The sequence below is a fragment of the Danio aesculapii genome, chromosome 17 (genome assembly GCF_903798145.1).
Source record: "Danio aesculapii chromosome 17, fDanAes4.1, whole genome shotgun sequence".
Classification (NCBI taxonomy): Eukaryota; Metazoa; Chordata; class Actinopteri; order Cypriniformes; family Danionidae; genus Danio; species Danio aesculapii.
In genome coordinates this window covers 29,540,775-29,566,693 of record NC_079451.1, presented here as the reverse complement: position 1 = coordinate 29,566,693, position 25,919 = coordinate 29,540,775, and the positions used below count along the sequence as shown (strand labels likewise).

At 35.6% G+C, this 25,919-nt stretch overlaps 1 protein-coding gene across 1 annotated transcript in view; it reads left to right on the top strand.

Moving 5' to 3' along the window:
- The first annotated feature begins 7,643 nt into the window (after nucleotides 1–7,643).
- rasgrp3 (RAS guanyl releasing protein 3 (calcium and DAG-regulated)) overlaps nucleotides 7,644–25,919 on the top strand; it is a 44,807-nt gene continuing 26,531 nt past the window's right edge. The window contains exons 1-7 of the mRNA XM_056477031.1: nucleotides 7,644–7,874; nucleotides 10,772–10,874; nucleotides 11,258–11,320; nucleotides 18,844–18,975; nucleotides 21,392–21,539; nucleotides 23,713–23,886; nucleotides 24,961–25,077. Of these exons, the coding sequence (XP_056333006.1) occupies nucleotides 7,805–7,874; nucleotides 10,772–10,874; nucleotides 11,258–11,320; nucleotides 18,844–18,975; nucleotides 21,392–21,539; nucleotides 23,713–23,886; nucleotides 24,961–25,077 (807 nt within the window). The 5' untranslated portion in view covers nucleotides 7,644–7,804. The remainder of the gene's footprint in view (nucleotides 7,875–10,771; nucleotides 10,875–11,257; nucleotides 11,321–18,843; nucleotides 18,976–21,391; nucleotides 21,540–23,712; nucleotides 23,887–24,960; nucleotides 25,078–25,919) is intronic.

Here is a 25,919-nt window from a genome sequence, read left to right as displayed (position 1 = left end):
TTAATCCACTACTTTATTATTTTCAGTCTATGGGGATTAGAAAAATCAGCCCTGTGAGTGGAATCAAATTGCACACTAAAGTAAATCGCATCATACTGAACTACCTTAAGACCTGCAGCAAACTGCTTGGAAGCATTAAAAGTGTCTAAGAGGATACTTTACACCAGGGTTTTGCAGAGTTTTGCTCCAACTTGCTTCAATACACTTGCCAGAAGCTTTGTAGAATACCTAGTAAAAGCTTGATTAGTTGGTTTTGGTTTGTCTAATTGTGGATAGAGCTAAAATTTGCAGGACACTGGGCCTCCAGGATCGAGTTTGGGCACCCTGTTTTACATGCAATGACCCAGAGATTGTTTAGATTGCATGTCACTGAAGAGAAGAATGCAGATGTCAACTGTATGATGACTGAAATGACTAACATGACTAACAATAACTAACAGATGCACTACAGAATGTTAGTATACACACACACACAAATTTCATGTAAACGCATCAACCTTTCCCAGCGTAATACTCACTACACTTGAGTACTTTTAAGGTACTTTTAACTTTTTTCATACTTTGAGTAATAATTACAACAGATACTTTAACCCTACTTGGACTACATTTTTGGGTAAGTAATTTCAGTACTCTTTCCACCACTGGGCCTGATTAATGCTTATATGGAGGCCATTACAATAGTCCAGCTGAGGTGAACCCAAAAATGGCCAGTGAGCGTAAAATTGAATGATGCAGGGACAGAAATACACTAAAAACAGACTGGAGGAAATACATCTACCGAGGTGTAAAGTCTTTAGCCTTATACAGTAGAAATGCCTCTATCAGTCTTTAGACGTATAGAAATTATGAAAAGCTTGACCTCTTTTGAGGGTCAGAGGGAGGAGTCTGGGTTGTAAACAGCTGTAGTTCGGTTCACTGAGAACCCAATGACTTCATCTTATGCACCCCACACACACACACACACACACACACACACACACACACACACACACACACACACACACACACACACACACACACACACACACAGATGCAGAGGGCAGCTGTTTATCTCTGGCTGCCAGAGACACTGACATCTGCTGCATCTGCTTTTCACCCAGACGCTCTGTCCTCCTGCTCCTGCCTCTTTCACAATGAATTCATCATCAACTTCTGTTGTCCATTTAGCTTAGTGACAATAAGTACCCTCCAACTTGTCCCTGAATACGAACAAGCAAACGCTGCATCTCTTTCACTTTTCGGCTTATTATTATTCATTTGATCCTCTCCTCTAGCTCAATTCTCACATCTCATCTTCACCCCCTCTTTCTCACTCTTTCTTTCGCCCATTTGTATTCATCTTGTCCCCTGTTAGTGGTTTGAGCCCTTCTGTCACTCTGATTGGCTGTGATGATCTGTCATATGGCCGTCTGATGTGCGTTGGTGTTTACAAACAGGCGTGGAGGACAGTGGGATAGCCAGTCTGTTCTGCTAGAGAGGAGTTCTCGAATTCTCATGAACCACTGCAGCTTTTAGAAGTTACACATCGGATTTTGCAGCCAATGTAAAGATTTAGGGTGAGTGAACATGGGTTAGTTTTTTTTGTGTTTTTGTTAGATTTGATGAAAAGCATCATCAATCTGTGCTCACTCTGTATGCTGTATCATCATATTCATCACATTCAAGTTCTGAGTCCTTGCGTTTTTCTCAATGAGTAATTCTCTCGCTCTCTGTTTTGTTCTGATTTTCGAGAGCTTGTTCAGTGCTTCTGCATTGGGGAGAATATTAAATGGCATTCAGGTCTGTGCAGTTTATTCCAGTTTTCTGCTATTGAAGGTAGCTTTTCGAATTTCACATTTTGAGATTTCAGTTGCTTGATGGTGTATTAATTTTTTCTTCTGGTAATGTGTTTCTCATTGAAATGACACATTTGGGTTGGACTAGACGGTTTTGTGATGTTGTATGAACTGCTGCAAGCTGATATTAGGGTTTGTGTGTTCTCAATGTACAAACTTTTATGATTGGACACAAATCATCACACTGTCATCAATGGACACATATACAATGCTCAGTGTAATTGAGTACACCCCATTTTGAAAATAAAGATTTTTATCCATTTCTCAGTGAATATAGGCAATGTATTTTGGTGCATTTAAACAAAATGGATTTATTAAAGGGCGTCGCGGTGGCGCAGTGGGTAGCGATGCCACCTCACAGCATGAAGGTTGCTGGTTCGAGCCTCGGCTGGGCCAGTTTTGCGTGGAGTTTGCATGTTCTCCCCGTGTTCGTGTGGGTTTCCTCCGGGTGCTCCGGTTTCCCCTACAAGTCCAAAGACATGCGCTATAGGGAAATAGAATCAACTAAATTGTCCATAGTGTATGAATGTGAATTAGTTTGTATGGGTGTTTCCCAGTGATGAGTTGCAACTGGAAGGGCATCCGCTGTGTAAAACACATTCTGGATAAGTTGGCTGTTCATTCCGCTGTGGTGACCCCTGATTAATAATGGGACTACTAATATTCTTCCACAGAAATATAAGAAATAATTCAGAAGGGAGAAAGTAAAATCTAATCAAATATTGAATCAAGTTGGCAGATTAATGGATATTCAAAAGAAGGATATAAGAAAGATTTGACAGCAAGATGAAAGTTAAAAGTGTAATTTCCTAATCTGTGATGTGCATCCATCACAACTAATGAACTGAAGCAATCTGTTGACTGAAAAATATATTTTGCTGCTTGTTCAAACTACTTATTTATAATGAGCTAAATCAACACAATTCTTGGGTTTTTATGTTATAACTTAATTTTGTTATGTTCAACCAACTTAAATTTGTAAAAACAATTAGGTTAACATGCCGTAATTGATTTGTATTGGGACAACAAGAAGAAATTGGTTGGAACCCTGCAATTTTTACAGCGTCTGGACTCATTTCTGCTCAAATCACTGTTTGCTTTATAGTTAAATCTCTAATAACTAGCATAATATAACACTGTAAATAGTACAGTATCTAAATCTATAGCCCTTGAGTCATAAATATGTGATGTTTGTCTTGACGTGATGCTTGTGTTACTGACGTCTCTGTGTATGACGGTCTGGATGAGGCGAGTCAGGACAGGTTCCAGCCGTCAGCACTCAAAATCACAGATGAGAGGGGTGAAAATTAGACTGGGATATTTATAACCGCACAGCGCTGGTCCCTTCATCTCTGTGGTCAGGGATCTCTTTTGGGTGCAGGTGTACTTTAAAATGCATTTCATGTGGATCAAGGTGGAAATGTCTGATGTTTTTGCACGTCTCATGTAGATTCCATCAAGTCATATGCACTTCCTTTCATCCACTCACTCGCTGATGTCATTGATGACATTGTGAGAAGGTAATGGATCGCGAACAGAGTTGCTGACAGTACCTCGCTTGCGTCACATGATATTCAATAACACAATTTATCGTGATAATGTACATGCATGATTTTTTAATCATGACACTGTAAGACATTGTGAATACTTATTTATTATTGAAACGTTTAGAATGCCTCTTGTGGTGTTCAGCACAACACCAAACACTTGATAGGATATTTATTTTCAAATATAAACACTTTTGTATGTTAATCAGCTCTAGGATATTCCCAAGATATTGATTGAGTCTTTATTGACCTGCTGTTTGTTATCACTGTGCAAAAAGGCTAATTAGTTGATTAAACTAAACTTAAAATGAAAACTACTTGTAAAACATACATTAATCCTAGATGATGTTAATTTCTTCGTTAATGTCTCAAAATTTGTCTCAAAATTTGTCTCAAAATTTGTTTTATTTATTGTTGTTGAAAATTGTTTAATGGTTAATGAGTTAAAGGTTAATTAAAAGTTCAGTTGTATTTTAAGATAATCTTTATTTGCACAACAATTATATTAATCTTAAGCCCCTTTCACACAGTGATACCAGTAAATATCCGGACACTTGGATATTTTACACTTTTGCATGTCGAGATGTACATAATATGTGTGTGCTGGTAATTTTCCGGAAAGGTCTGTATGTGTAAAAGGGGCTTTAAATTATGTTCTTTTATTATAATATTAATAATAATTAATAACAATAACTCCTTTATAACATTTATATAGCGCTTTTTTGAATACTCAGAGCCCTTTACACATATTTTGGGGGAATCTCCTCCTCTACCACCAGTGTGCAGCATCCACCTGGATGACGCAATGCAGCCATATTGCGCCCAGACCACACACCAGCTGATTGATGGAGATATGGGGATGGTTAGGAGGTCATAATGGACAGAGGCCAGTGGGCGAATTTGACCTACTCTGTTTCGAAGGATATCCTGGGATTTTAAGGACCACAGAAAGGTGGGACCTCAGTTTAACGTCTCATCCAAAAGACAGTGCTCACTGGGCAGTATAGAGTCCCCATCAATATACTTGGGCATTACGACCCACACAGACAACGAGTGCCCCCTTCTGGTCCTCACTAACACCACTTCCGGCAGCAAACTAGCTTTCCCATGTGGTCTCTAGGGTTGTCATGATACTGGAATTCGATACCACCCGGTACTGACATTTTAAAACATCCATTTCCCGCTAAATTTGCGTTTCAAAGTCATGCCGATCAGCTGGTTTGTCTATATTCTGACATATGAGCGATCCATCACGGATGGATGTAGAATCACCTCTTTAAAACGCTCCAGTGTCCTTGTATCTGTATTGTAAACAGCAGTGAGTTCGGTGAACTGATAACCTTCGCTGCCAATCACAGTCATTTCTGTTAAGCACGTGAACACAATGGCAGATCAGCGCTGTTTAAGGACATGCTTCACAACGCTCAAATCATGAGAAATGGACATTTTTACAATTTCAATACCGATTGGTATTAAATTCCAGTATCATGACAATCCTAGTGGTCTCCTATCCAAATACTGACCAGGCGCAGCACTGCTTAGCTTCAGTGGGCAACCATGTGAGAGTTGCAGATAGCTAGCTGCCGACGTATTAGTTGATGTTTAATAGCTCATTGAATACAAAAGTCGTAACTCTTTATTTGGTTTAATGGTGGTAATAATTAATAAAGCTCAATTGTATTTTATTTTAATTCAACATTAACATAACTTCTGTAGCAAAGGTAGCAATTGTTCACTGTTAATGTTACAAAATGCATAACAAATGTTTACTAATGAGACTTTACGTAAAGTGTTATTTTTGTACTTTATAATCCTTTTCCAGGATAATTTGTTTTAAACATTTGTTTTGCTCAGAACATTTATGATTAAAGAAGCAGTTCAAAATAGTCCTTATTGTTATTATATCATACTGTAATAATACTGTAAATCCTCATAGCACATGATCACAACATTAAAAAGAAATGATAACATCATATGCCAAATCCTAAACTGAAAGTCCCAAAAGATTAATCTGACCCTTCTCCCGTCACAAGCAGCTGCTTCACATCATGTGTTGTTTTTGTTGTTGTTGTTGTTATGACTAGAGTTGATTTCAATGTTTGTATTTTGAAGGCTAATTTGTAGTTGATCTTCACGATTGCACCTTTTTCTGATCTTCGCCACAATAAAAATAGACCCAAATCTATATTTAAGCTATTAGCTATTTATGCACAGGAACACGCACTTACCCTCCCTGTTTTGATCGCATAGATAAAGGACACAGGAAAAAAAACACACGTCATCTTCAAAACACAGGACAAAAATAAAGCAGAAAGAGCAGAAGAGAAGGAGGAAGGTTTAGTAGTGGTGTGAAGGGCCTGTTGTACTTCACGTGTGGACACGGACAGTTCATAAGTGTTAATGAGTAAAGACACTATAGTGTTATGTAAGCTCTAATCAGGTAGTGCACGTCCAGCTCAGTGGGCCAGAATGATGTCATGCCATCTGTGTGGATCGTGATCTGCGATGTAGCGTCAAGCAAACACTGCTCCTGCGAGAGCGATGAAATATTGATAGCTGCCATGGGGAGTTCAGAGAAGAATAAAGCAGTCAAACAATTCAACCTTAACATTGGCCTGTCATTTGGAAAGAAAGGTTTGTGTGGGGGGGAACATACAGAACAGAAGGCAGTTTTTTAATCCATTTAGGCACAAATCTCATGCTTTTTGAAGGGTTTTGTAGGATCATAAAGACACGGTGAATCAGGATTTAGACACATTGACTTTCTTTACAGAAAAAAACTAAAAATAAATAAATATATTTTTAATAAGATTTTTTTTTATTTATGAGGCTTTAGCAATCATTCCAAAGAAGTACCTCTGGTAGATTTCGACTAAATTCTGGCCACTTTTAGTTTTTTAATTAAATCTAGGTGTGTGGCATACGACAGAAAGATTCAGTCGACATCATTCTCGCTCAAGGAAATGTCAAAGTAAAGCTGTACGGGTCATCACATATTATAAGAAGTGCTTCTTATAACAAAGATGCTTTATACACACAAATACTTGTGTATAAATGTTCATGACCAACATTTCTATGAATATGATTTGATTATAATTGCAGATCAATGATCAACATCTGCAGTTATATAAAATTAATAAATAAATGCAACATATATGAACACACACATCTCCTTACCGTCTCCGAAATGTTAACAATTACAGAAAAAACTACACACAGTATACATGTAGTCCTTATTTGTGTTCAAAAACAGCACGCAACATATAACCCACAGTCAGTGCAAATCTCTCATCTGTAGCTTTAATCCTCACCAGCACATGTGACCTCTTGTAGGAAAGTAATTCCTTCATTCATAGTTCATAATAGTTCAAAAGGTGAGGATGATAATAGTTAAACATGGCAGTTTGTTCATGTTTTAGGTTGCTGAAAGAATCATTTGCTCCTTTGTTTTTTCGGGCTTCTCCTTTGTTTTATTCACACTTCACTCTCGCATTTGTCTGTTTCTAAAACGATGTCAGAAGCACTTCAATAATCACGTGCACGATATTATCATCAGCTCAAGAAGTTCGTTATTTCAAATATAGATGCGCAGCGAGCTCTATCGAAAACGCAAAACCACTTGCGCTTTAGACGGCCTTGTAAACAACAACGGGGCACAGGGTAGATTCTGCTCTTCTTCTTGGCTTTGTGGCTGTTCATTAAGACAACATCAAGGTGTGTTTAAGCTTGGATCGACCATGGCTCGTTATTATATGTATATATTATTACTGTATATACATATAATGTATATATTATTACTAATGTCGCGGCTGTGTATTTAAAAAATGGCGCTTCCCTTGTTTTCATTCACCTGGCTTTGCACAAGTTAGTGACGTATCTCTGTAAACCAATAGCATTAAGCTACACGTCTGGCTTTGCTTTTTGGTACCCTTTTGTTGTGCTTGGTACCTTTTCAAAAGGTTATTACAAAAAGTGGAATGGTGTGGTTCACTTTTTGGTACCTTTTGACATTGGAAACGGCCATAAATAAATAAAGGGAGTATTATGTAGTACAATCACACAAAGTGTGAAAAAGACAAAGATGGTCTCACAAACTTCTTAGCAAGAGGTGATTACTAAACAGCATCCGTTCATTCATTATAAAGCCTCATCAGTTCATTCACTATAAAGCCCCTTTGGTGCAAGCATGTGAAAAGCTTCATAAAATATTTCTGTACATTTTTTTTAGTTATTAACAGTGTTTTGTTTGTTCCTGCAGGGAGGCACAGAGTCAGTCATTCTTCTGCTGAGCACATCGAGCACATTTAAAGCAGAGGAGACGTGAAAGAAAGGCGAGAAGAAAAGAGAGAGAGAGAGACAGAGGCTAGCCTGCCTGATGGCAGAGAGCTGGATGTCCCAGTGAGGTCAGGTCGGACGGAGGTCATGGGGTCATTTACGCTGGGCAAAGCTGCTTCACTGGAGCTGCTACTGGATGCCTGCATTCATGCATTTGGTAAGTGAACACTAAAATGACTAAACTATCAATTTATCCACTATCATCTTATCAGATACCATGTGGCTCGAACATCATGTTAAACACTGTAAATGACCTGTTCACATATTCCCCACATAGTCATATTCTTGTTGGGTGATCAACAAATTGCAATAATAAACACTCACAGTGTGTTGTATCACTATTGAAAATCATGATTGTAATGTTTACATCCATGCTTCATCTCAGATGGTCAGACTGTAGTTCTTCTTTTATAAATCATTAAAGTGATGGTATCTGGGAAGTCCAGAGACTGCAGTTAATGTCGAGATTTTGTAAAAGATTCACTGTAATGTGTGATATGCCTAAACAGTGGTCATAAACAGCAATTGAGATGCAAATGAGAGAACACTTGGAGACAGAAACAATATATCAGGTCACAATTTAGCAAGTGGATCGGTTGTTGCTATCATAGATTGCTTTGATTTGCTTAGTAACAATTGCTCATTGTAATAGATTTTGTTCTTATTAATTGCCTCATTAATTGATTATTTTAATCTCTGTAATTACTTGTTGATCATCATGGGTCTTTGTGTATATGATTGTTGACCTCTTCAATGTCTAATACCAGGTGTTAATAACGCTGCTAATTGATTTTGATCACTCATTCATTAAAGATTATTAACATTAATTTCCTCATCATTTACTGATACTCAAGTGACTCTAAACTTCTCTAAATTTCTTCCTTCCGTTGAACACAAAATTTGATATTCTTAATAAAATTGGGAAAAAGCAGCCATTGATATTGGCATATGTTAACTAATCTCTGTATAATAACCATAGCTAATCATGGAATAGTTCACCCAAAACTGAAAAGTTTCCCATAATTGAATCACCCTCAACCCATCCTCAGTATTTATGATTTTTTTTAAATCCTGGCTGTGTAATGTTGTTGCCTTGTGTTTTTTAAGCTTAAAAAGGGCATAAATCTGTCATAAAATCCATATGCAGCTTGAAGGTTAACACATGTCTTAAGGAGCATACTGATGCATTTTTGTAACAAAATTATTACCGATGGCACAATGACTTTTTTTTTTATAAGATGGGGGCCAAACGCATGTATGACATATGACGAATAGCATTAAACAGGTAGATACATCTAAGCAGCATTGTACACAAAAAAAAGGATGTCTGCAAAATTGTTGCAAACAATTTATATGGGTTGAATTTAAGCAAACTAATTAAATTTAGTAATGTTGAACTTAATTTGTTTGTTTAAATTTAGTCTAAATAAATTATTTACAACCACTTGAATAATCTTTGAATAATAATAAAAACTTAATAATCCTTGAGTAACGCCAAGCCAACTAGTTGTCTTTTGAGGTAAACAAACTATATGATAAGTGGTTCCCGTGAGGTGCGTTTATTCGCCAGAGAGTCCACTTTGAATGTGTCTTACGTTATGCACCATATCATATATAAATTTTTTAAAAGTATTATTTAAATGTTGATTGTTTAACTTAGGCAGTGGTAGTGTTATTTTATTAAATCAAATTAGTTAGACTGAACACTTGTAGATGTCCAATTAAATTAATCTGAAATTAAACTCTTCATTAACTCTTGTTCATTGAACTCTGGTCAAAGTGGATTATATTTACACCAATGAAATGCTAAAATGAACTCTCACAGAGTTAATGCGCATTTGGTTGCCACCGGAAGTCGCTATGTAGCTATGTTTTCATACAAAGATGCGAATTAAATTTATGCACAAAACTTGAATATCGCATATAAGACATGCGAATAACGCAGATTTTCCATCCAAGTAGTCAAAGAGAACAAAATCGTCACTTCCTGATTAACTAGCACCAAATATCAAAAGTAAAAATGCGCCTCAGAAGACCGTATGCTAACGCACAATAAAAACAAGTTGGCGTTTAAAGGCATTAGACATGGAGCACAGATGCTCTTAACAGTTCTGGAGGTAATTAATAATATAATAACACTAATACTGAAATGATTAAGGCATTTTAGAACGAACAAAACAGCATTTCAAATGTTTTACAGTGTGCTCAGCTGGCTGGTTTGTCCATTTACACATCATCACATGATTTCTTATAAACCAATCACATGACTTTTTTAATGCACATACTGGAATTTGTTCTGCAAAAGTGTTTCCATCGTAGTTTATGCACATCTTTTTTATCGAATAAAAAAAGTTTATCCTTCTCAGTTATGCGCATATGTTTTCATGCGCATCTTGACATTTCCAGCTGTTTTCAAAATGCACATAAAAATTGGTGGATGGAAATGTAACTAGTGATTGAAGTTCATATTTGAAAAACCTGAAGTGTTTTTAATACAAAAACACATTGGTCCACTACATAAAACATGCATTAACTCCCAAGCGCTGTATGAGTTAGTTTTACAATGCATTAATGCGCATTTGAAAGATCAAAATAAAAGCCACTATCAAACAACACCATTATACTGTATGGAATAGCCAGGATAAAATTGAAAACTACTCCGACTGTGTTAGTCTTACTGAAAAAACTCACATACACCAAGACATGGTTGAGGGTGAGTAAATTATGGTGTAATTTTCATTTTTGGATGAACTATTGCTTTAAGATGAATGAACATATTAATGATTAAAAGTGACAGCTAATTAACATCTGCTTTCATTGATCAGTGTAGTTGGCCAAATGTTTACTGATATCCTTCATTTTATCTAATGTTTTTTCTTTATATAAATATCACACAACATCTCATATCACATTCAAGAGCTGCTGTTTATAAATATTCTAAACATATATATTCCTCTTTCTATATTACGCACTTGTCTCATTATTTTTCCATATTACGAATATATGTGTTTTACTGATAGTATTTCTCTCTCTTTCTGTCTCGGTCTGTTGTAGATGATAAAGGAGAGCTGCATGAAAATCAGCTTCCTCGAACATTTCTGCTGATGCATCGCTGGTATGTTTCCTCCACCGAGCTCGCTGGGAAGCTTCTGATCATATATCCTCTGGCAGCCCAGTGTGTGTGTGTGTGCGTGCATGCCTGTGTGTGTGTGTGGTTTATGCATATGATTTCGGTAAATCTCTGTTTTTAAGAGTGTGTGCTTTATGAATAATATTTCAGCAACTCTCTGTTTTAAAGTCTGTGATGTTAGAACTCTCAGTAGATACCGGGGGGCATCTTAACCATTAGTTAACCATTTCACATCTTTTTGTGAAATGTTTTGCAAGAAAATAAATTGTCCTTTTAAATAAATGCCACTAATATTATTATGTTGTCCAATGCAAGGTCATTCGGTCATTGAATATTTGTAAAGCAATACTATATATACTGTACATCTATTCATTCTCCAGCAAGTTTAATTCTCCTTGACTTTCTATCACGTATCGTGACTGTCGGGGAGATGACTGCCAAAGGACACGACTGAAGATCTGTTATTTAATGAGGTAAATAAAAACATCTTTTGTTTAACAAGATAAATAACCCATTTATTCCACATGAATTTCCTCTTCTGAACATTTTAAGGTGTTTATTTGCATTGCTAGGCAACAGGCTATGATAGGATATGTCGTGAGGAGGCTATTATTTAGTGCGCTTTCATTTTTTTAAATATATATATATATATTCCCCTTCTGTTCTTCCTCTTTTTCTCTGGGGACGGACTGACTGTCGCCTGTGTCTAGAATGAGAATTGATGATGTCACAGAAACCGGCGTTACTCCTTCGGATGGACGTTTGTGCACAGTGGACATTTTGTGTTTTAGCGCATGGCAAAGAATGATTCAGCATCTCGTCCATCCATTATTCACAGAGCACATCTCCTCAGGCCACTTTTCCTTTCTTCTCTGTTCACATCTGCCTGCCACTTTGCATCGCTCCATCAAAAACACAAGCTCTAGGATTTGTTTTGAGAAATACTGTATAATATCAAAAAATACTGGATATTAATATGTGAATCAATTTTTTGATTAACAGTTTTTGTTATTTATCTTTTGGAATTTCACATTTTCTATTTTGACAACTCTTTAACGGGATAGTTTACGCTGAAATGAAAAGAAATTGCTGTTAATTTACTCATCTTATTCAAGATCTTTTCTTTAGTAGGATATTAGAGAAGATTTATAGCTGGAACTTAATGGCGATTCATATAATGGAAATCAAGATAGTCAAGAGCAAAAAAAACCCATATACTACCTCCTGATGATACATTGTAGTTGAACGTTACTTGGAGCATTTTTCAATGCATATTTTAATAATAATATACCATCGTTATAATATACACTGTAAAAAAATCCTGGTTGCCTTAAATTTTTAAGCTGAATCAAATTAACCTTATGAGGCCATTGAACTTATATTATGTTAAACTGACTTAAAACAGCTTGCGTAACTTAAAAAAATAAGTTAGAACATGATTAACTTAGTTTAAGAAGTTTAACAATGAACTAAAAACATATGCTGTCATGACTAATTGATCATAAGCTATATCATATGTAATCTCTTTAAAATTTAAATCAGAAAAATTTAAGTTTATGTTTGATTTTATTATATAAAAGACAAAAGGAAAAAATTAATTTCAATTCAGTTTTATTTTATTTGTATAGCGCTTTTTACAATAATTATTGTTTTAAAGCAGCTTTATAGAAGGTGCACAATATTGCATTACAGTGAAATTAAGTTAAAGTTACAAACGAATTAACCTGCAATTTTATTACATATAGCTGGTGCCTATGTGCATGTTTAATGAAGTGTATTTGTATATTAAGTGTACAGTGCATCCCGAAAGTATTCATAGCGCTTCACTTTTTCCACATTTGCTTGTGCTAAAGCCTTATTCCAAAATGAATTAAATTCATTTATTTTCTTAACATTCTACACACAATACTCCATTATGACAATGTGAAAAAAGATGAAATTGTTGCAAATTTATTTAAAAAATAATGCAATTTATTAAAAATAGGGATAAGTATGTCCAGGTGGAAATGGAGAACAAGGGAAACAATTAGCGGTGCTGCTGTTCATAATATATTTGAAAAAGAGATAATAAATATCACTGCAAAAATGAAGTGCTAGAAATGGAAATAGCAGTTATATAAACAAACACAGAAACAAATATATAAAGCATATGAGTCTTTCTAACAAAATGCCTGGTGCATTAACAGGAGGAGTGTGTCCTAAAGGTGGTTATCAAGCCCACTCAGCATCATACCGTTATGTTGTGCATTGTGTGTATGGTTTTAAAAATAAAAAGTGTAAAAACTGTTTTAATTACTCAATAAGGAATTTAAGTCTCAAAAAGTGCATACACTATATATATGAACTAATTTAATTTTAATTATAATTTTTTTTTAAATGTGATACTTAAGCATTTTAATTTACTAACATTCTTTAGTTAACAAACAGAATTACCCTGCAAAAAGATCTTTGTATTAAAACATTGAATGTTTCAAACCAAGGACATATTGCATACATAAAATATAATATCATTATTTTTGTACTTAATTCATTGTTTCTTAAAGATGTGCAAGTGAATGTGTCTGACAAGTGAAACCTTTCATTTAAAAATAGTTGTTATTTTCTAAATATATTTGTATAAAAACATATACAATTACATGTATATAAAATGTATTTATTTACAGCATTTAAGACAAGTAATGATAATAGCTGTATTTACTGTAGCTGACCTAAAAGTGAACAGTAATCCCTTACTTGACTTTTTCAGTAAATTAGTCATTTAATTAGAGTGACTATTTACTGTACTTTGTATCTAATTACACCCAACACTGCTTAAATGTCAATTTCAATTTTCAGAAGTTGCGTAAATGTCATATGCCCAGTGACCTTTTGACCCGTGCTCTCATTGGTCTCATAAATATACACTCTTTCACAATACAAACACCCTTGGGTTGTTAACTCCAAACTACATGATGTCACTCTGACTCACGCTGGGCACACACAGCATCTGATGTTTGTGTCTGAAAAAAAAGCAAGAAAAAGAATGTGTTTTTGTGTATCTGTACCCTTAGTGAGTCCGGCAGTCAAAAACATCTACATAATTAATGATAAACGGCATGCTTCTGACATAAATACACTTCATCCGTTCCTTTCTCCGGGGACTCGGTTAGAGTCACCAAAACAAAAACATCACAAATTGAAGGAGGTCAGTGTTTTGTAGACCTGTATCCTGTTGGGGGAGAAGTAACTTTGCTTGATTTTAAATCGAGCCTTCATATTTACTCGATTTATCCAACTGGCTGAAGCTGTTGATGTGTTTTGGTGGGTCCGCAGGAAATCAACTCCTTTCCCATATAAACAAAACCTGTGCACATGAAGCTGAGGAATTGGGAGAGTGTGCTTAAATGGCTGTCTGGTAGAACTGCACTTGGAAAACAAGCACTATAGTAATACAGTTGCTTTGTTTTAATATAAATAATGATGTAATGGTTTTAGATGTGTACCAAAGCACATTACAAGATGAAAGATGACAATACAACACTTACTATGACAATCATCAGCACTTTTTATAGTTTATTTTACAGACTAATAATATGCTGTTGTTCTATTGGAATTTTCATTCAAAATGGCCGCCGCGTGACACTAACGGCATCTAGTGGCTGTTTCCCAAACAACAACAGAGTGTCGCCTCTTGGTGATTCTATGCTCTTTGTGTGTACTATGGTGCATTTTAAAGTCATATTCAGCTTGAATGGAGAAATTCTCCAAAATTGCTTGCCAAGTTTACGATTAAATTTTATATTAGGAATCACCAATTAAATTGAACAACAACTGTCTCATAAGTTTCGTTTCTAAATGTTCGGATCGCACAAAGTCTGCAGAAACTCACGTCTAGTCTGAGACCTTCCCCAGAGAATCCTCAGTCTATAGCGATCGCTGATTGGCTGCTGTACTAGAAGGCGGGGCTTAATTCCCCATATTGACCATTACACTTTCCCCATTCAAAACTATATGAGTGACATGTCTTGAGTATTCTAGAGTCTTTGTTGCAACCTAACAGACACCTCCTCCTCAGCATTTCTGTTTGTTGTCATAGCGCTGTCAAAACTGATAGCTGAAGGGATGTGTTTAAGTATGTCAACCATGCCCAATACCGTTTTATGCTAGATGAGATATGGTTGTTAATGAGAATGATCTATATTGTTTATTAAGTTACCTCTACCCCAACCTCTACCCCTACCCTAAACTAGTAATTGTACAGAGTATTATTTAAGTTATTCTTTAAATTACGCAATAAATTGTATTATATTAACATCTACCCCAACCCTAAACCTTAATTTTGTATATATTTGGGCATTTTTTTATGATTTCCTCTTAATTAAATTAAATCACTTTTGTTGACATTTTTCTTTTGCTTCCACCATCACATGGTAAAACTGCCACACCTTAAATGTTACCCTTTTTACCCTAAGCTAACATCAAAGGAGTTGTAACACAACCCTGATGGTAATTTAAACATCTTAATTATTTTTCAACAGTGTCACAAAATTGATGCCATATTGATGTGCGTATCTGCGGCTGTATCCTATCTAGACTTTCCCCCATACCTCAGAAAGATGTAATCTGAGAATTTCACTGAAAACAAACAGGAAGCACATTTTCAGATTTCAATTTTAGATTACAAGGGCAAAGTAATTTTCTTTTCTTAATCACATGCACATATGAATTGTTCACTTCAAAACTAGCAATGTGAGCGAACAACGTCAGAATGGTTAGTTTTAATTTCATGTGTACTTTAAAGTCCATATGAACCAGAAGTATCTGACACTTTTATTTTAGTATGTATTTTCCACTGAAATGGAATATTGAGTAGGGGGCAGGGCTTTCTTTTTGCCCATCATTCTCTCATAGCATAGTAAGAGTGGCGTAGTTAAGAATATTGTGGCTTAGCAGTGTTGCCAAGTCACTGGAATTGGGCTACTCTTGATCTGTGTCTGCGGGTTGTTTTAAAAGATGTATTTTTTTTTATGGAATCACATATTTTTTGTTTAGGGATTAGGATTTTTGGGGCTAGTTTGAATGGTCATTGGGTTGTGGGCTAGTTTTGATTGGCCATTGATCTACTTTTGTTGTGAAAACCTTTGATTGAAGATTACAAAAAAAAAATTTATGTCATTGAATTAATTGTTTATCTAAACATTGTAAATGTACTTCAACATCCAAAAGAAGTATCTTATACTCACCAAGACTCAATTTATTTAATCAGTACAGTTATACCCACAAGAAATATTATAATTTAAAATAACTTTTATTATTATTATTTAAAATATAATTGAAAACCTATTTAAAATAGATTTCCTCCAGTCTTGAGTGTCACATGATTGGTCAGAAATCATTCTAATATGATGTTTGGTGTTTAAAAAATCTTAATATTTCAATTGTCTGACTATTTTGGCCTAATTTACCAAAATATTACAGTCCATTGGTTACCCAGCCTTTATTGTCAGCAACATAAAAATTACTTTATGGATACCCAAATGAGAAAAGTACTGTAGTGTTTTTGAACCATACTATCGTAAAGCACTTTAATATAATCAAATTACTGGAGTTTTCTACAACTCAAGGGTATATAATACTGCAATACACCACAGTTTACTGTAGTAAAACCTATACTACTGTAAGTATACTACAATATTTATTACATCTTATCAGTTAACTATAGTTAATGCTAAATTATGATGTACAGTAACATTCGTTAAAAACTAGTTGTAAATACTATAATATATACAGTGCAACACTCTTCACTGTAATTCAAAAAGTACTGTAGTATTTACTGTAAATTACTATAGTAATGTTTCCTGTTTGACTTTATGGTTAGTTATTATTTCATATTTGCATTCTCTTTTTTTTTTTGCCTTTTTGTCTGCAACCTAGAATAGACCTGCAACCCATTTTTGGGGCACAACACCAGCTCAAACCAAGGCTTTGAAGTTCCATGCCATCCAAACTATGTTTTTTTTTTTTTGCTTTAAAATTATGGCAATCTTTGCAGTGAAAAAACATTGTACCAGCTTTTTTTGTGAGGGTTAGATGAATTAAAAACACACAATCCTACAGAACTAATGTTTGTAGCATTTTGAGCTGTTACTATGTTTTGCGTTTGTGGTTTAGACAGACTGTGCTCAAGGTTACAGTTCCCCACAAGTAAGTATGGCGAGGCTGCGTTTCAACAGTTTCTCAAGGCTCTAGTTTCACATCTTACCTGACAACAAGCAGAACTGCACACAGCCTCAGGAAACTGATGTTTATCATGTAATTGGGCACAAACGTATCTTTTTTTTTTTCGTTTTGTACATGACAACAAAATATGTTGGGGTATTTAAAATACTATGTAAAAATTATCTAAATTTGGAGAACATTTGTACACTGTCAAACACTTTGTGGCAGATTTAGTAAACAAAGCAAAAACACATTACATTACAATCCCATAAAAATCTCATAAAAGTTGCAGATCATTTCCATATTGACCAAGAGCATCAATGTTATAAATAGGTCTAAAATGCCTTTTGGTTACTTTATTAGATTATTATTATTTAAATGAATATTTTGGATCATTTATTTAATCATTTGTCGTTATCACTTAGCACTTTTTTGCTATTTAGTTTACATTATTTTAATTTTATTCATTTTAATTTGATTAAATGTAATACATGTATTTGTTTATTTCTTTTATACCAAACCAATGAGGTAATTTAATTATCTTTTAAAAATGTGTGTTCATTTTGATCTGAACATTTGTGATTTGAATGATTTTGATTTTAATAATAAACAAAACTCCGTTTCAACAGACCCCAACACTCCTGTGTAGAGACCCCAATTTGAAAACCTGTTAAGACACAAAACATGTATAAATCAAGTTGTTTACATTTTAAAACTATACTTTAATATTTTATTATTATTATTATTATTATTATTATTATTATTATTATTATTATGGACCCTTTTCACAAGCCTAATGTAACACGTTTAATGGTCATCGTAATCTTAAATCCTTAAAAGTTTTTAATATTTTGATTTTTTTTTATGTATTAACATTTATATGCATTTATCTTTGCATCAAATTACAAAAAACAAATTTGGTGTTTCTAATTTTCCTCCTCCGTCAGTCTCACACAATTCTTTTTCTTTTTCTGAAAGTCTTGATAAAACCACCGTGGAGTTTTTCTTTTATTATTTCAGCAAATAGGATTGTTAAAAAGATTATTTGTTGTACCCTCCCATTCACTGCGCTCTAAGTTTTCCCAACCTTCCGCTACTAAGAAACCCGGAAATGTGAAAAGGGTCTATTATTATTATTATTATTATTATTATTATTATTATTGCTATAATGGGACCTCCTTGGGAATGGGAATGAGAATTCCTTAACTGCATGTGTAAAATAGTCATAGTGATAATAATTCACTGTGTGCTTTCAGTAAATCCTGACAGTAATTTTAAAAGACAAAAGTGAATCTGCACTGATTTTAGTCCCTTTTTGTGTACTTAATATGTACTTTTCCAAGAAAGTGCTGGATTAAATCAGAATTTACTGCATTTAATGTTAAAGGGGTAGTTTAATCAAAACTGAAAAGAAAATGTATTCATTCACCTGTCACAAATCCATTTGAGTTTCTTTTTTTCTGTTGAACACGAAAGAAGTTTTGCTTTTTAATTGAAAACCTGTAACCATTGACTTCCATACCATTTTTTTTTTATCTACTATAGAAGTCAATAGTTACCAGTTTCAAACATTCTTCAAAAGAACTTATTTTGTGTTTAACAGAAAAAAGAACCTCATACCACTCGGGGGTGAGTGAATAGTGAGTACATTTTATTTTTGTGTGAACTGTTCCTTTGGGTTCATGAGTTGGTTTGCTAATATGTTCATGGCAAATGAACTGTAAAATAAAGTGCTACTGTTTAGTTACAGTAATGAAATTTCAAAACAATTTATAGTTTTCAAACCTGTGTTGTGTAGGTACTGGATTGCTGAATTCCCTGCAGAGTTTGATCTGGATCTGGGTCTGATCCGTCTTACAGAAGAGTTTCGAGATGCAGCCGCTGAGCTTGGTGGAGACAAACACATTAAACTACTTGACATTTCTACAATGTGAGTGTCGGTACAGCACACAAACACTCTGTGTATCCCATCACAGCATGCCCTTCATTGACTATGACATTATTACTATTGACCTATTTGCTTTTGATGAAGAGTAGCGTTTTGATTGAAATGAATACATGCTGTTATAAATTCAAATGTTGCCCTTTTGTGAAATAATAACTTGACTCTAATGAGCATGTGTTTTAATCATTGATTTAAATTATGTGGAAGTGATTGTACAACATTATGCACCTGTCGTTTAGCCTCATTAACACTGAATGGCATTCAAATTTGCACATCAGAATTCATGAGATTATTTCGTGGTTATCTTATTTGATAATGGCAGATGTCTTGTCACATCTGGGTAATGAGCTCAAACCAAAATGTGTGTTTGTGCGCCACAGTTTGACTTTCTATTGAGAATTTTTTTTATTTGTATACTGAGTAAATAGTGTTAGATTTAACAAGATTGTAAAGGGTTAGTTCACCTGAAAATGTTATTACTCACTCATGCTTTCAAACCCTGGAGATCTTCCTTTATCTTTTGAGCACAAATGAAGACTTTTTTGAGCTCCCTCATCCTTCATAGAGAGCAATAGCCCCGTCTCTTTCAAAGTACAAAATAACAGTTCAAAACATCATCAAAACAGACCATTTGTACGCTGTAACAAAATTCTTGCAGCCTTAAGTTTTTGAGTTGAATCAAATTAACTTTTCTAGTCAACTTATATTAATCAAACTGACTAAAATATTAAGAATAACTTTGTATAGCTGAAACCTGATTAACTTATTTAAATATGTTAAAGCAACATTTTGTTGTTGTGATCGCCAGCGGTGTTTTCTCTGCTGGTGATTACTTCTGGTATTCTTAGCGAACTTTTAACTCCCAGAACTCTTTGCGCTCATCAAATCCTGCCACAGTTGACAATAATTTGGACACTCACACCCACACACACAGCTGAAAGTCATGATTACTGATTACATGGACTATATATACCACTCACTTTTACAGACACTTTGCTGAGTCTTGTTTTTCTGCTAACATTACAAAATGTCTTTCCTTGTCTAGTCTGCTGGTGTTTTGACCTTTTGCTGGTCATGAGCAAAGCGAGACTTCATGAAACACTGAAACAAATGTGTCGAAGCAAATGTGTTGCTGCTTCGAAACGTTTTTAAAACCCGTTTCTACAATGACACCTAGTGGTCATTTTTTATGCATTACTCTGGAAGCTGCAGCAAAGAAACAGTTAAGCAAATTGAGGTATTAAACCCAACATTGTAGAGCTGAGGCTTCAAGTGATTTAATGAAGAGGTGAGAGTTTCAGACTAGCATGCAGAAATAATGGGTTTGTATCCAGGGTGATGCAGCTATAGATGTTAGTTTTTAAATGCTCTGTTCTTGTAACGTGTTTTGTTTTAACAATGGTCTGACACCTGAATGAACATTTTGTGAATAAATATGTTTTGTTTTGGTCATAAAAAAAGTAGCATTAATAAAATCGTCAAGTCATAATTTCACATAAGTCAGGATTTAAACTCCGGCCATCAGCAGCACAGTCACTCTGTGGACACGCACAGTCCACTAGCTTAATGAGCTTTTTTCCAACCTGTCAATTAAACACAGATTTGCCAGGTCTTGAAACACTTCTGAAATAACCGATGCCTTGAATAGCTTTAGTCACGTGACCAGGGTGTTTTTTGAAACACTTTAATCATGTGACCTGGGTGTTTCAGGTCATGCTTCAGTGCAGTGTTTTGAAAGACTTGAACTTCATGATCTCAACTTTGTGTCAAAACGTCAGTTTCACGCCAACCATCCCTAATTTTGCTTGTTTGATTCCTTGCCGCCTAACCTGACCATTAGCCTGTATTTTGACTTCATATTTTGGATCACCTTTGGATCACCATTGCATGCATGACTTTTCTTGTTATTGCTATACGTGGATCCGCACACCTATTGCCCAGCGCCCTATCATTACAATTTTCTTGACTTTTTGTCATTAAATAGTTTTAAAGTGCATTCAGTGGTTTAATCTGAATATTATCCATCTACTATGATGCTTTTGTTCGCTCACAAAACAAAAATAACAACTTTATCCAACAGTTTCTTCTCGCCTGTGTCAGTATAGGGCGCACACTCGCTCGAAGCTTGGACATATTCTCCAGCTCCCAGTCTGCAGCTCTGCACAAGATGTTGCATAGGAGAAATGGTCGTGCCCAACTGAGCCTGGTTTCTCTCGAGGTTTTTTAATTCTTCACTTTCGCCACTTGGTGAAGTTTTTTCTTCGCCGCTGTCGCCACTGGCTTGCATGGTTCGGGAACTGTAGAGCTGCACATCGATGGATTTGCTTCTTTAATAAACAATTAACATGATTTTAATTTTTGGGTGAAAAAATTTCCAGTGAAAACATGTTTGTCTTTTTAGCCCCTCGTATGACTGGATGCGTAAACTGACTCAGCGGAAGAAGCAGGTGAAGAAGGGCAAAGCGTCACTGCTGTTTGATCATCTGGAACCCATCGAGTTGGCCGAACATCTTACCTTCTTAGAGTACAAGTCCATCAGGAGGATATCGGTTAGTGTGCACTGTGGAAATGGAAAAATAGAGTGTTTCTTTCACTTGGGAAGGCCGTCAGCTGTGGAGGACTTGCGTCAGTGATGATAATGTGTGTGTGTGTGTTTGTTTTGTGATATAGAAAGAAAAAAAGACTATGCATATGAGAGCTCGCTTTTAGTTCTCTTATCAGAGCTGCTCTTTTTTTCCATCGCCCTGCATTGTTATTCTTAGCCACTAACACTCGAGTGTTTTTTTAGTTAACAAACATCCTTCCTTTATCTGTTCCTCCCTTCTAAATCAGCTTTTGAGCTTTGGAAAATTATTGTGATGAAAGCTCTGGAAAAGCTTGACATTTAAATGAATCAGATTTTTTTTCTCTTACATCAGTTTACAACATATATTTGAATCAGTGAATACTTTTTTATATGTGTATTTAAATAAAATAGACAACCAGATCATTAGAATGAACTTTCTGAAGGTACAATTGAGTGACACTTGACTATTAAAGGTAAACCAATTTACTAAAATGAGTCAATGAATTGGATTTTTAATCAGTTTATTTAGAGTAAATTGAATTGAATTGCTACATATGAGAATGTGGACCACTGAATGGAGAAACCAGTCCACTAGAATGAATCAGCGAATTGCTTTTAATTTGTTAATTTAAATTAACCATTCAGTCAATTCATTAGAGTGAACTGAAACTTATAAGGCTACTGTAGGTATGACAGACAATGGACCATTTAATGTAAACTTATTCACTTAAATGAATTAGTAAACTGGATTTTTAATCCATTTAATTATAGTAAGCTTCCAAAACCAACCATTTACTTGAGTGAATTTTAATTTTCAGAAGCTACAGTGGACAATTTATGGCAAAGTCAATGAATTTGGATTTTAATCTGTTTAATTATAGTTGTTGAGTAGTTGAAAGCTGAATACGAGTATGCAGGTCAACCTAATATAAAAATGCAGTTTTATCCTCATTTTATTATTATACATCCATTTGATCTAATATACGCAATTCAATAATACATCAAAACTGAGAATCACCTGCATAACAATGATATGAAACATTGTATTTTTGGAAAATGTGGACCAGTGGAAGCATATAATGGGAAAACATTAGGTCCCAAAATAGATCCCTGGGGCACCCTGCACAACATAGATGTGGAGGATGAGAATAAATGTCCTAAGTTTATAGAAAAAAGTATAATCTTTACTTATACTAAGCATCCAAACAAATAAACAACTAGAATAAATCAGTCTATTTTTTTTGAGCTAAGCATGAAAGTGGACCATTTAGGGCAACAGTTTTGGGTGCAGTTTTGCTTCAACCCTAATCAAACACAGCTGATCCAACTGATGAAGATGTTCAAGACTATTAGAGACTATTAAGCAGGTGTGAGTTGGAGGTGGTTGGAGCTAAACTGTGCAGAGCTGCGGCCCTCTAGGAATTAAGTTTGAGACCATTGATTTAGGGTAAAATGAATCAGTGAATCACAGTTTTTATGTTTATTTAGTTAAACCATCAAAAATACATGTTAACTAGAATTAATAAGACATCCCATTATTAAATAAGAGACAAATAGGACTATTTAGGATTATTCAATTGACGAAATAAATTCCTGATTTACTAGAATGAAACTTTTAAATGAATGAGGTTGCCACAGCGGAATGAACTGCCAACTTATCCAGCATATGTTTTACACAGCGGATGCCCTTCCAGCTGCAACCCAGTGCTGGGAAAACACCCATACACACACACACACACACACACACACACACACACACACACACACACACACACACACACACAGACACACACACACAGACACTAAGTTTAGCTTATTCAATTCACCTATTGCACACGTGTTTGGACTGTGGGGGAAACCGGAGCACCAAGAGGAAACCCACTCCAAGAACATACAAACTCCACACAGAAACGACAACTGACCCAGCCGGGGCTCGAACGAGCGACCTTCTTGCTGTGAGGCAACAGTGCTAACCACTGAGCCACTGTGCCACACTTTCTGACCATTTTACTGAGAATTTCCAATCACTTAAAGATATATCCCAAAATAAGCTACATTTGCTGGTTTAATCTTTGTTTAATCTTTAAAGTTAACAATTGTGCTTGTTTTTGTTTAATCCTAAGTATAACATCGTCTCTATATGTTTATTACCTCAGTTCACAGATTACCAGAGTTATGTGATTCACGGCTGTCTGGTAGATAACCCTACACTAGAGCGCTCCATCGCTCTGTTTAACGGCATCTCTCAGTGGGTTCAGCTGATGGTTCTCAGTAAACTCACCCCTCAGCACAGAGCAGAGGTCATCACCAAATACATCCACGTCGCACAGGTAACAACACGTATTTATCTTCTTTTCCGAAAAGATTTAACATGTTTAGATCTTGCTGATGAAAGTTTGTTAGCTTGTGCAAATTTCCAGAAGCATTATACTTAATAAAATATCAACACAACTAAATCTAAAAGAAAAAACTCAAGAAGTGCAACAACAGGAAATGAAAACCAGTTATAAGTATGGTAAAAGGCCAGTATCCTGAAAAATAAGCATGCTTTCCGGATATCACACTGAAGCGACACGCTGTCTAACTGTAACGTTGATTACGCAAATGTTAGACCCTTCACCCAGCAAACCAGTTTCTGTCAGTGCATTCTGAAAGCAGCTAGATGACATTTGCAGGCCCTTTGATATGTTAATGTGTGCCAGTGAAAGAGTGTGATGGAGCCGCCTGCCTGCTCTCACGCTGCCGGGGGTGAATGAAACTCCTCCATTGTGAAGAGCACCCAGGCATCCCTTCAGTACAAAGCCTGTGCTTTTAGTATCTGTTTTAAGGCCTGCTGGGCATGATCCGTGTCAGCTAATAGATGTTAAGTGTTGAGCTGTCGAGTTGCGGGAGCTCTAGTAATAAAGCAGAGCTGTGCTTTTATGAGATCGGCCAGCACTTGTACAACTACACTGCCAAAGAAGAGCCCTGTGAATCACATGTGAATTAATGGATGGATCGATTTATCTATCTGTTGATTCATCTGTCTGTTAGTGTATCTGTTTATCGATATGTCCGTTTGTCCATTGATAAGTTTAGATATCCATCTGTCTGTCAATTTATCTGTCTCTTTTTCTGTAGCGCAATAAAGTACGATTGGAGTTAGGTTGGTTTTATATTCGCACATTCGAGTCTCGTTAAGTCCGCATTATATTCGGACTTCCTCCTTAATGATATGGTTTCAGAAAATAAATAGGGAAATCATATTAGCAGCCAATGACTATCAAAGGACAACATTGTTCAGTCATACTTACATGCGATTTTAGAGATTGAATTTATCAAGACGATGCTTTTGTTTATCCCTCTGTGCCTGTCAGACTGTCTGTCTATCTAACAACCTGTCTGTCTCTCTGTGCCTCTTTCAGAAACTGCTCCACCTGCAGAACTTTAACACATTGATGGCTGTGGTTGGTGGTCTGAGTCACAGCTCCATTTCCCGCCTGAAGGAAACTCATTCACACCTCAGCCCAGAGGTCACTAAGGTGCAACAGTCACAGCAAAAAACAGCTGTTTAGTTTTTTTGGAGTAGTACACTACCTGACAAAAGTCTTGTCATTGATCCCAGTTGTTAGAGCAAAAAATAATGAGTTGACTTCTAGTTGAGCATTTGGAAAAGTGGCAGAAGGTAGATTTTTCCAATGAATCATCTGTTGAACTGCATCTTAATCATCACAAATACTGCAGAAGACCCATTGGAATCTGCATAGACCCAAGATTCTCACATAAATCAGTCAAGTTTGGTGAAGGAGAAATCATGGTTTAGGGTTACATTAAGTTTGGGGGCATTAGAGAGATCTGCAGAGTGGATGGCAACATCAACAGCCTAAGGTATCAAGACATTTGTGCTGCCCATTACATTACACCGCAGGAGAGGGCAAATACTTCAACAGGATAGTGCTCCTCCTCATACTTCAGCCTCCACATCTAAGTTCCTGAAAGCAAAGTAGGTCAAGGTGCTCCAGGATTGGCCAGCCCAGTCACCAGAAATGAACATTATCGAGCATGTTTGGGATAAGATGGAGGCATTGAAGATGAATCCAAATGATCTTGATGAACTTGAGTCCTGCAAGGACGCGTTCTTTGCCATTCCAGATGACTTAAATGAGATGAATCATTGCAGAGATGTATGGATGCAGTCCTCCAATCTTATGGGATTCATACACAATATTAATTCTTTTTCCACTGCACCATGACTTTATATTCTATACTGTACATTATTTCTGTTAAGTGACAAGACTTTTGTCTAAGCAAATTCAGACCTAATTAAATAATTAAAAATTAAGGCATAATCATATTTTATCTTGGTAAAATAAGCATAATCTAG